This window comes from Etheostoma cragini, chromosome 9, assembly GCF_013103735.1.
Source record: "Etheostoma cragini isolate CJK2018 chromosome 9, CSU_Ecrag_1.0, whole genome shotgun sequence".
Taxonomy (NCBI): Eukaryota; Metazoa; Chordata; class Actinopteri; order Perciformes; family Percidae; genus Etheostoma; species Etheostoma cragini.
Window position 1 is genome coordinate 2,264,043 of NC_048415.1, and position 12,419 is coordinate 2,276,461.

Here is a 12,419-nt window from a genome sequence, read left to right on the forward strand (position 1 = left end):
ACTGTATCTGAAGTATCTTTTATATAGACCTTAGTGGTCCCCTAATACTGTATCTGAAGTCTCTTTTATATAGACCTTGGGGGTCCCTAATACTGTATCTGAGGTCTCTTTTATATAGACCTTAGTGGTCCCTAATACTGTATCTGAAGTCTCTTTTATATAGACCTTAGTGGTCCCTAACACTGTATCTGAAGTCTCTTTTCCAAAATTCAGCCTTGGTTTAGAATTCCAGCAACTAGAGCCAGTCCCACAATGAGTTTTCCTCAGTATTGGCCATTTCTGAGTCTGTAGCTCTTGAGGAAGAGAGAGAGAGGGGGGCAAGGTGGCAGCTGCAGGTGTGGCCTTGACCCTTATGAAGGGGTAAGATTAGATACTCTTTCTCCAGATCGGCCCATCTGAGCTTTCATTTTCACAAAGGCAGAGCAGGATACCCAGGGCTTGGTTTACACCTATCACCATTTCTAGCCACTGAGGGACCATAGGCAGGCTGGGGGAACTCATATTAATGTTAAAAACCTCCATGAAGTCAAATTTTCACGCCATGGAACCTTTAATAAAAGACTGACGTTGCAGACGTTATCTTCTCTTTCTGTTTTGTCGTTCATCATGACGTTAGTTGGTCATTGGCGACTCTGTGCTAATGTTTCAGGTGGTTAAACGGATTCGTGGTGCAGACACCACCCTGTAGCAAATCTTGCAGATGATTCGTTTCTGTTCCACATCGGATTGCTCAAATTCCAACTTTTCCCAGACAACCACATGATTATTGTGATTGGTTTAAACAAACTTAACTTAACCAGAGCACTTTTTTCTCCCCCCCCCCCCTGGAATGCTGAGTGGAGTAGCTAGACCCCTCCTCAGCTCCGCTGCATGTAAAAAATATGCCCTTTAAATCATGAGCAGTAAAAGTGTTCAAATTCCAGTAAGGTTTGCAAAATGAATGTAATTTAAAAAAAAAAAAAAAAAAAAAAAGTATGGCAGGGCTTTTAAATAGCACAATTTGATTTATTTAGTAATGTAAAAAAAAAAGATACAACAAAGATTAATGATACATACATAATCATGCAAAGGAAACTCAGAAAACCCTCAAGGGGCTTGGCACGTTGGGTTCCCTACACTTATTCAACACATAACATTAAGAGAAAAAGAAGTCTATGAAAAAGGGACAGAAGAAAGGAACAATTAAGACACAATTTAGACAGTGTTTTACATAAGCCTAAACATACAAAGCAAATCAAACTGAAAATGTAACTATCATCGTCAGAAAAAACGAAACACAAAACAGTAGATTTAAAAGATGCATTAAAGTGTAGGAGTGTCCTTCTCTAACTGACCTCTGGGAGAGCAATGGCCTACAGGAAGAAATGAAGGGCTTTGCCAGCAGTTAAGAAGAGGGTAATTATAATGTCCAGTTAGCAGTAAGACCCCTCCCAGTCCACTGGTGTCCACACTGCTACAGAGCGGGATGGGTTGGATGGTTGGATGGCCACCGGCAGAAATGATCTCTGTGGAACATCTCGGGGGTGCACTTAGGGATAATTCCCTTGGCCTGGCATGGTTTTATTTTAGTTAGACTAATAGCCGGTTTGATTTGCATTGAGAGATGATTTTAGGGAAAGTATCCCATGCCAATCTTTATGTATGGTGAAGGGTATGTGATGATGTGCGGCTCTTTTAATTCTAAAGGCCAACTGTTTGAGAGTGGACATCCCAGATCATCAACATCTACCAAACTGATCTCTGGGCCAAGATTTTTGTTTGTCCAAAATCCCCAAATCCCTGAATCCAAACCCATCTCTCACGTTGGGAGATATTATACTTGCAAAGGAACAAATTAATGCTTTGTTTTACAAAATATGAACGTGTTTTTGGTTTGATGTTTTTTACTAACAATATAGCACATTAAAAACAACCTTTACACAGGTTTAAAGTTAGAAATACAATCAGATATATTAAAGAATATTACCAAAAGTCAAATATTAAAAAGTAAGAAATGAAAATACCCAATTTAATATAAATGTAAAAATACAAGAGGCATGTCCAGAAGAACTACCCAGCAGTGTGTAAAGTAATTAAAATAAGCTCCATCTTTACCAGCAGCAACATTAATGCAGTGATGAACACAGTACTGTATCAATCACTTTTATCCACTTATACTATACTTATTGTGATGATCAGGGAGATTTTGCATATCCGGTACTTTCACTCTAGGTACTTAGAATATATTTTGATGCGAATACTTTCATACTTGACATTTTGCAGTTGTTTTTACTCATAACAGAGTATTTCGACACTGTGGTATCGCTACCTTGAAGTGATTGATCTTAGTACTTCTTCCACACTAACTGGAGAAAAGGAAGTATCAAGCCAATTCCTCATTTACACAGTATATATTTCTTCCTCTCAGTTTGAACGTTACGACTCAAAGCTGTTAATTACAGAGTTCATCGAAGATGCAAACACAACAGCTGTGGAAGTGCCATTGATTGGGAACATTCACTGCAGTTGATTAACGTTCACAGCAACACACACACACACACACATACAGGTAGATGCACATTGTGAGCTTTAAATGCTGTGTCGTCTCTTTTACATTTAATTATCTCAATGTTAGCGAATGTGGATGTTAGTACATATGTCTGATTCTCAGCTACAATCTGCACTCAGCAGCAAACTGGGGAATAGAAGAAAGCATTTAATTTGGATGGAGAAATGGGAGCTGTTGTTGTTTCTCAGCTGGCTGAATGGTTTTACATCCCGTTGTCACCGAGACACACAAACACACAGCAGAGCGGCGAAGAGAGGCTGCAGCCAAGCTGTTCTCCCAGCTGTCACAGCAGGCTGCTTCCTCTCTCTCTCTATGCAAATAAAACACAATATACATTTTACCATATACACACACACAGACACACATACACACACACAGACACACACACATACACACACACACACACACACACACACACACACACACACACACACACACAGGTAGATGCACGTTGTGAGCACCATGTATTACTGCTGGACTCTTGCCATCATTCTGTCCAGGTGCATTAGATTATGTTGGAATTCACGTTTCGTCATAGTGTGATACTGAGAAAGTAACCATGTGTTTTCTGTATATTATATGTATTATAATGGGACTTTTGCGGCGTATGTAGGTTTCACATTAAGAGCAGAGTTCACTATTACGTTTTTTTTTTTTTTAGGTATGGTAGAAAAAGTTATACTTGCTTGAAGTACATTTTAAAACTTTATAAACGCCGGTATCTACTTGCCCAACGTAGCGTTTTACTTGCCCCGGACCAAGAAAGTAAAGGCATTAATGATGCAAGATAAATGATGAAGTAACTACTGTAAACACATTACCTTTTCTTTTTCCACTTTTTTTGTTGTTGATTATTTAGCAATAATGTTGATGAAAACATAATGCTCATGCATTGAGAGCTTTGTAAGTGTACCGACAGTTTATTAAAAACATCAAGATGATGAAGACGGGCGAACCATGAACGCTGTGTTTGAGCCGTGTTACTGGTTGCACGGCGTTTGTGGTCCGACTGGTCATGACTGTTTTCCAAGATGGCGTCCGCATGTAAAAAGGAATGCTACTGTCTTTATAATCTATCTTTTTAATAAAAGTGTTTGGAAAAAATGGAACAGAAGTGAGATGCCTCACTTTGTAGCTAAAACAGAGATCTCAATATACGGGGTGAAAAGAGGAGCTGCAGCAATGTGCAGTACAACAACCCAAAACTGTGATTGACATTTTTTTTTTACCATTTTCTGACATTTTATAGACCAAACAACTAATCGATTAATTGCAAAAATAATTCAGGGTTCCCGCGGGGTCTTAAAAAGTCTTAAATGCAATATTCTTTCTGTATTGTTTTTTAGTTGTATAGAACAAGAGCTCTAAATGCAACAAATATTTTATTCAATAAGTTATTGATTGATTGATATTGATTTTATTCATTTCATGTAATTAGAGTACAAGATCAGGTAACATTACTTGATAAATACTTATCTTCTCTGAAAAAAAAATTCACACTGATGTTCCATTTATGTGGTCGTAAAGGACATCTAATTTCATCCCAGGTGGTATTGAAAAGGTCTTAAAAAGTCATCAATTAAACTTTGAGAAAATTAAGATAATCGTTAGTGGCATCCATACTATTTTTTTATTTTTTTATTTTGAAGATGTCATGTCTTTTCTTCTTCCTCAGTGTTGGAGAGGAAGATGTCCACTCGCCAGAGCAGAGAGGAGCTCATCAAGAAAGGAGTGCTGAAGGAGGTTCATGAGAAAGGTGAGGGGCAACAAAACAAGGGTGATCATTAAAGAAAAAGATAAAAAAAAGTTGAAATGCTGAAACGACCAGTTGGCTTTTGACGATGGTTAGTTGATCTAGGGATACGACACTGCGTCCTCTGCCTCAAGTCGGATTTATGGTTCTGCGGAGGCTCCAAACTTTGCTTTCGCCGTAGCCTACGTAAGGAGTCTGAGGTTTATATGTGTAGAAGTGTGCTTCGACCTTTTTTAAGGGAATAGCAGGGCCGGCATGTGCATGAGCGAGTGAGAAAGTGACAGTGAAGTACCTTCTGCTTTCTAACCACGATCAGAGATCTGTAGCAGGAAAAGCTAACCCTCTCCTTGATTTCATGTTGTTTATGGAGAAGCAGAACCAGGAAATGAGTCCGGGGGGGGGGGGCAACGGTGTAGGGTCGCCCCCCCCCGTATACCTACATTTATAAAGGCTAATGCTTCTGCGTTAAATCAACATATGGGTCATGTTTCACTTTTTTCACATTTTTTTATATTCACCTTTTCCTGCTCCCCCACTCTCTGTCTGTATAGACGGCTCTTCCCCGGCTGTACGCGAGGAGGCGAAGATGGAGAACGGGCGATCTCTGCTGCTCGCCTCCGGAGTGTTGGAGTCTGAAGGTACTGAGCTGATGGAGGGCGCCGCCGCAGCTGTAGGTAGGCAGCAGAGCAGAGCAGAGCCACCATTGTCGCCTCATCTCTCGCCTCACATTGTAGCATCTGTTTTTTAAATTTATTTTGGCGTTTCTTCTCTTCAGGCTCTCTGGAGTTCCAGATGCCAAGTGAGGGTGCGTGTCAACAGGACCACGGCCCAAAATCCACGAAGAAGTCCACTGTGTATCCGTCTGACGGCGCTGACTCAACGCTCTCCAGACCCCCCGCGCTACACAAACAACCTCCTGCGCTGCCACCCAAACCCTTCAACAGGCTACCTAATCACATTATAGGTATGTTTGTCTTTGTGCACGCACATAAGCTGCCTATGTGACTCTTTGTATGCATGTCTAATATTTCCACATCCTCCCTGTGCAGACGGTGCCCCGGTGAAGTTACCGTGTATGTTGTCGAAGTTGTCTCCTCCTCTACCTCCAAAGAAACTCTTGATCTCCGTACCTGCAGGGAGCATGGAGCCCTCTTTGCTCGCCTTCCAGAAGTGCCCCCCTCCCAGCCACGCTCCAATGGGCGGGCACTCCCTGCAGTACGGGGCGCTACCCCTCCACCCCCCCAGCCGAATCATAGAGGAGCTCAACAAGACCCTAGCCCTGACCATGCAGAGGTTTGAAAGGTGAGGACCAAACACAGTGTGTATGTATATGAAGAATCAGATTTATTTATAAGGTTTAATAAGATTTATTTATCTGTAAATGTGCCGGTGTTAGCCGGCAAATGTTTTACCTGTAGTCCTAATTACCTAGCATGCAAGCTTTATGCTGGGGTGAAACTAGAGACACTTGGGAAGGACCGGCCTGGGGATCGAACTCTGCAGTACCTACTTGCTGTGACGCACCAGTGCTAACCACTGAGCCACCATGCCGCCATGTATTAGGGCTGGCCCCATTAGGTCAATTAGTCGACTAATCTGTCGTTTTGATCTGAGTCCGCTAAAATTTCTCTAGTCGTTTATCTATCTTTTATGCTTTTTTTGTGCTCTTTGAATTCTGAGCAGATCTCTGGTAAACACCAGAGATCTGCCAAAGTGGTGTTTTTTTCTTGTGAGGACATGATGTGAACATCTTTAGATGAGGAGCTGTCACATTGGCATGATGGACATTTTGAATTAAGTTTTACTTTTAAATCCTTTCTTTAGAAACTCTTCTCATTTCTGCTGAAATGACTGCAGAGACGAAATATTCTGCCAAACTATTGCAAATGGAAAACGAAAGTGTTTTCATCAGCTTTGGTCTCCGTATAAAGAAAAGCATACTGGTCACATCCAGTCTCTGTGTTCATGGGCTTCTCACCCGTTTCACCCTCTCACATCCAGCTGCTGTTATTTCACACCTACATGCGATGCTGAGCACACACCTCTGACCTTTGCCCTTTCCCACCGACCTGCAGCTCCATGATGCACGCCGTTCCCACGGTGATGATCGAGTGTGACGATGACAAAGAGAACCTCCCCAACGAGGCGGACTACGAGGACCTGCCTGACGAGGAGGAAGAAGAAGAAGAAGAAGAGGAGGAGGAGGAAGAAGACGACGATGATGAGGAAGATGAAGATGAGGAGGAAGATGATGATGATACATTGTTTACAAGTGAGTCTTTTTTCTGGGCGTAAGATACATGGGTCCCAAAATGATTTGTATTGCACTTTTTATTTATTGTGATTTGATAGTATTGAGTATTGCGATTTCTTTTCTATGGCATCCATCTTGCTTCTTGTGCGATCATTGTAGGCGTACTGGCCATGAAGGTTTTACGAAAGGACTCTCTGGCCATCAAGCTGAGTAACCGTCCATCGAAGAGCGAGCTGGAGGACAAAAACATCCTGCCGATGCAGTCGGACCAAGAGAGGTTCGAGTCCCGACAACAAACGGCCACCAAACTGACCAGGTGAGTCACACATGCAGAGATCCTACAGCCACAAAGCCTCTGTTCTCTGTGCTCTGGTTTATCGGCATTTCTTTAAACCAATCGCAATTGTCTCGGGCGGCCCTAAGCGTGGGATGAAGTAACGGTTTTCAAAACTGTTGGTACAATTTCTTATAGAGGACTAATCATATTGGTGCCTATTTAAAAACATGTACTGTAAATTTGAAAAGCTTTTCCTCCTCTCTAACATCTCTTTTGACCCTCTCACTAGTCACAGCCTTCTGCTCTTGGCATCATATTAGCTCTCCCCTTCCTTTTTGTTCTCACTCTTGATCAATCATCCTACCAACTGTATAAATTGCTGCACCCCCGAGTCAGTGCCTGTGAATTCACAAAATACAGCCTCATAAAAACTGACATTGCATGCACGGTCAGCTTCTCTGCCCAGTCTGTCCACAGAGAAACATTTCTGTCTGCACAAGATTTTGCATGACTCTAGTACAGACAAAAAATCCTAAACACAACAGACTTCTATTTTTTCCAGGCGATTAAGTCAACGACCGACAGCAGAGGAACTGGAACAGAGGAACATACTCAAACGTAAGTAACCTTGCATATGGTGTGTGTGTACAGTTTATGTACAGTGTATATAGAGCTGTGTTCAGAATACTAGCAGTGTGTTTAGAAGACGTGAATAATGCTCACAATCCTTAGAATACCTTTTAATTTCATAATACCAACGCATTGGGATTACTTCCAAATCAAAAAATGACCAAAATTGATCAAGTTTATGTGATACCTTTCAGAAAGTTAAGAAAAAGGAATATCTCTTTAAAAAAATAGCAGTTTTTGCATTTTTCTCAGGCTTTGGATGTCATTTCAAGGCATTTGAAATCATTTTGGCTGAGCAGCCTATCATTTTCTGCTCTACTTTAGATGTTTTTCCCTCTCCAATCAACGTTTTAATCAAATTCCACTGTTCCTCAGAGCAATGTCTGGAACGACCCATTTTTCTGGGTATTTCAGTGCGAAATGCACTAAAACCAGCATGCACAACATTTGCTTCCTTCCTTCAATATGGGCCCTAATTGACACCCGTTTCTTCACAGAATCAATCTCCTCACTAATTGAACACAAGGCTGCTATTATTTTGAACATTGCCCTTTCAATTACAGATTCGATTACACAGAATGAGCAGCATGCATGGCATGACTGTTGGGTCTGTTCGTTTGACAATACAATAGTTACTAGTAAATTATTTGCCATGTAGAAATATTAATTCTACCAAAAAATATGATTTACGAGGTTAGTGATGGTGAGCTGCTATCATTTTGTGTGTGTGTGTGTGTGTGTGTGTGTGTGTGTGTGTGTGTGTGTCTGTGTGTGTGTGTGTGTGTGTGTGTGTGTGTGTGTTTTAATAATAAACCTGTTTGTGGCTCATGCTCTCCTTCTACATCCTTGCAGCTCGAAACGATCTGGAGGAGCAAGAGGAGAAGAGAGAGATCAAGAGACATTTGTCCAAAAAGGTACGACAGAGGTGGAGAGTGTCTTCACATCAATGGACATGTTTAGTTGGCTCATGACACCAGCTGTAAATATGAACATGGTTGCTGACACCCTTTAGATCGCAGCCTTTTAAAAAAGATGAACGTGTGTTCTGTTGCATTATCTTGATGTTTCTTAATGACATACAGTATATTTGATATTTGTACGTATTGATGGATGAAGCCATTAATCTGCATACAAAGATTTTTTTTCAGTTGCAGATCTAATCATTTATTAACTTTGAAAGAAAATCATGATATAAATATGTCTACTTTAGTCTAGTTCTGAGTCTAAAGGCGGATAGAAAACATTTGTGCTTTGTTGAATTTATTCATTATTTAACTTATACAACAAAAAAATAAGAAAACAGAGAATTGTTCTTTATACTAACTTTGTCTCCATTTCAAAACATAATTATATGTACATATATTTACGTTGATGTATTTTTCTTTCCTTTTCCTTTTCTCTGTATTTTTATTTTTATTTTTTACTCCAGCCTAAAAAAAGAAATTAACCAGCTACGTCCATTCACAAACATGACCCTCAGACAGACATGTTCCTCAGCATGCAAGTTGCAGGACATTGGGCTGCTGACACCTCTCTTTCTTGCACCCTTTAGCTCAGCCAGAGGCCAACAGTGGAGGAGCTGAGGGAGGCGAAGATCCTCATCCGCTTCAGTGACTACGTGGAGGTCGCCGAGGCTCAGGACTACGACAGGAGAGCAGACAAGCCATGGACTCGGCTAACAGCTGCTGATAAGGTTAACTGCAAAAAAAACCGCACAGAAACCCAAATCCAGAGTTAGTGAAACATTCTTTAAGTAGTCTGAACATGTACACTGTGTGTAAATACGTGTCTATCTGTGTGTTGTTCAGGCTGCTATCAGAAAGGAGCTGAATGAGTTCAAAAGCACAGAGATGGAGGTGCATGAGTCGAGCCGTCATCTGACCAGGTAACACAAACTTCGGGATATATGCAGGAAACTTGAAGTAAAATTTAAAACCTTTTTATTAAACCTTTTTCATTAGAAAAAGTCAAACTGCGTGGCCGGGTTGGCTCAGTTGGTAGGGCAGGCACACATTTCCTTAGAGGTGTATGCCTCGACACAGAGGTCCAGGACTTGAGTCCGACCTGTGGTGGTTTCCTGTATGTCTTCCCCCCTCTCTCTCCATTTTCTCACCTAGCTGTCTTGTCCATTAAAGGCGGAAAAGCCCGAAAAATCATCTTTAAAAAAAGAAAATATTCAAAGTGTAGCATGTCATAAAAATTCATTAAAAACTTCATAGTATGGTTTGTCGTAAAACATTTCATAAAAAAACTGAGTATAGTATGTCAAAATTTCATAGTATAGTATGCCATGAAAACATCACTGTAGTATGTCATAAAAAGCATCCGAAAAAGTCATAGTATAGTATGTCGTGAAGATTTAATTTCAAAAAGCCATAGTATAGTGTGTCATAAAAAGTCATATGATAGTATTTCATAAAAATTGTCATGAGATAGTATAGTATGTCATAAAAGTAATTAAAGAGTATAAGTATAGTATGTCATAAAAATTCATAGAAAGTCATTACTATGGTATAGTATGTCATAAAGACAGTATAGTATGGTGTCAAAATGTAATTAAAAGATGTCATACATGTGTGTGACGTGTAGCATGTCATAAAAAGTCATAGTCAACCATAAAAAAGTTGAAATATAGTGTTTATTTAAAAACATATAAAATCTTAATATTGTATGTTGTAAACATTTCATTAATAATGTTATAGTATGTTGTAAAAAGTTAATAAATCAGTGTGTCATAAAAAGTCTTAGTATGTTGTAAAGATTTCATTTCAAAAGTTTCATGAAAAAGTTTGTCAAAAAAAGTAATCCTAGTAGTAAAAGTAGTCCTAATAAAAGTTGTAAAAAAATGTTGTTAAAGTTTCATAAAATGTCATAGTATGTCGTAAAAAAATAGTTTAAAAAGTCATAGTATAGGATGTTGTAAAGATTTTATATAAACTCATGGTATGTCGTGAAAATGTCATTAAAAGTTCATAGGTCATAGTATAATATAGTGAAAATGTTTTAAAAGTCATAGTTTAGTAAGTCAGTATCATCAAAAAGTCATAGTATAATTTGTTGTAGAATTTCATTAAAAAAGTCATAGTATTTCCTAAAGTCATTAAAAAGTCTTAGAATAGTATGTCATAGTATAGTATGTCAAAAAAAGTCATGAAAAAGTCATAGTATAGTGTGTCAAAAAGTCATAGTATAGTATGTCAAAAAGTCATAGTATGGTATGTCAAAAAGTCATAGTATGTCAAAAAAAAGTCATGAAAAAGTCATAGTATAGTATGTCATAAAGTCATAGTATAGTATGTCATAAAGTCATAGTATAGTTTGTCATAAAGTCATAGTATAGTTTGTCATAAAGTCATAGTATAGTTTGTCAAAAAAAGTCTTAGTATAGTTTGTCAAAAAAGTAATCCTAGTAATAAAAGTAGTAGTAAGTAAAAGTAGTCCTAGTAAAAGGTTTCGTAAAGATTTCATAAAGAGTCATAGTATGTCATAAAAATTTCATAAAAACGTCCTAGTATAGTATGTCGTGAAAATGTCACTAAAAGTCAAAAGGTCTATAATATACTATAATAGAGTAAACATTTTTAAAAGTCATAGTTTAGTATGTCAGTGTCATCAAAAAGTCATAGTATAATTTGTTGTTGAATTTAATTAAAAAAGTCTTAGTATAGTATGTCATAGTATAGTATGTCAAAAAAAGTCATGAAAAAGTCATAGTATAGTATGTCAAAAAAAGTCATGAAAAAGTCATAGTATAGTGTGTCAAAAAGTAATAGTATAGTATGTCAAAAAAAGTCATGAAAAAGTCATAGTATAGTATGTAAAAAAAGTCATAGTACAGTATGTCAAAAAAAGTCATGAAAAAGTCATAGTATAGTATGTCAAAAAGTCATAGTATGTCAAAAAACGTCCTGAAAAAGTCATAGTATAATATGTCAAAAAGTCATAGTATGTCAAAAAACGTCCTGAAAAAGTCATAGTATAATATGTCAAAAAGCCATAGTATAGTATGTCAAAAAGTCATAGTATATTATGTCAAAAAATCATAGTATAGTATGTCAAAAACAGTCATGAAAAAGTCACAGTATAGTATGTCGTATAAAAGTCATAGTATAGTATGTCGTAAAGATTTCATTAAAAAGTCATAGTACAGTATGTCAAAAAAAGTCTTAGATAGTTAGTCAAAAAAGTAATCCTAGTAATAGAAGCAGTAGTAAGTAAAATTAGTCCTAGTATAAAGTATGTTGTAAAAGTTTCATAAAATGTCATAGTATAGTATGTCGTAAAGATTTCATAAAGAGTCAAAGTATGTCATAAAAATGTCATAAATTCCTAGTATAGTATGTCGTGAAAATGTCATTAATAGTCAAAAGGTCATACTATAATATAGCAAACATTTTTAAAAAGTCATAGTTTAATTTGTTGTTGAATTTCATTAAAAAAGTCATAGTATAGTATTTCATAAAGTCATGAAAAAGTCTTAGAATAGTATGTCATGAAAAAGTCATGAAAAAGTCATAGTACAGTATGTCAAAAAGTCATAGTACAGTATGTCAAAAAGTCATAGTATAGTATGTAAAAGAGTCATAGTACAGTATGTCAAAAAGTCATAGTATAGTATGTCGTAAAAAAGTCATAGTATAGTATGTCAAAAAGTTATAGTACAGTATGTCAAAAGTCATGAAAAAATCATAGTACAGTATGTCAAAAAACGTCCTGAAAAAGTCATAGTATAATATGTCAAAAAGCCATAGTATGTCAAAAAGTCATAGTATAGTATGTCAAAAAAAGTCATGAAAAAGTCATAGTACAGTATGTCAAAAAGTTATAGTACAGTATGTCAAAAGTCATGAAAAAGTCATAGTACAGTATGTCAAAAAACGTCATGAAAAAGTCATAGTATAATATGTCAAAAAGCCATAGTATAGTATGTCAAAAAGTCATAGTATAGTATGTCAAA

At 37.7% G+C, this 12,419-nt stretch overlaps 1 protein-coding gene and 1 long non-coding RNA gene across 5 annotated transcripts in view; one reads left to right on the plus strand and one right to left on the minus strand.

The window, feature by feature from the left end:
- LOC117951038 overlaps positions 1 to 772 on the minus strand; it is a 20,723-nt gene extending 19,951 nt beyond the window's left edge. Inside the window, exon 1 of the long non-coding RNA XR_004658036.1 lies at positions 760 to 772. This is a non-coding gene — a long non-coding RNA (uncharacterized LOC117951038). The remainder of the gene's footprint in view (positions 1 to 759) is intronic.
- The window catches only part of phactr1 (phosphatase and actin regulator 1), a 38,574-nt gene that overhangs the window by 24,151 nt on the left and 2,004 nt on the right, over positions 1 to 12,419 (plus strand). For 2 of the 4 annotated variants that reach the window (XM_034882519.1, XM_034882516.1), the window contains exons 3-12: positions 4,224 to 4,304; positions 4,853 to 4,975; positions 5,077 to 5,265; positions 5,351 to 5,603; positions 6,377 to 6,573; positions 6,715 to 6,871; positions 7,395 to 7,450; positions 8,315 to 8,376; positions 9,015 to 9,155; positions 9,271 to 9,347. In XM_034882519.1, coding sequence (XP_034738410.1) covers positions 4,224 to 4,304; positions 4,853 to 4,975; positions 5,077 to 5,265; positions 5,351 to 5,603; positions 6,377 to 6,573; positions 6,715 to 6,871; positions 7,395 to 7,450; positions 8,315 to 8,376; positions 9,015 to 9,155; positions 9,271 to 9,347 — 1,336 coding nt within the window. Of the gene's footprint in view, positions 1 to 4,223; positions 4,305 to 4,852; positions 4,976 to 5,076; positions 5,266 to 5,350; positions 5,604 to 6,376; positions 6,574 to 6,714; positions 6,872 to 7,394; positions 7,451 to 8,314; positions 8,377 to 9,014; positions 9,156 to 9,270; positions 9,352 to 12,419 lie in introns of those variants that run through there. The other 2 variants (XM_034882518.1, XM_034882517.1) reach the window with 2 other exon arrangements.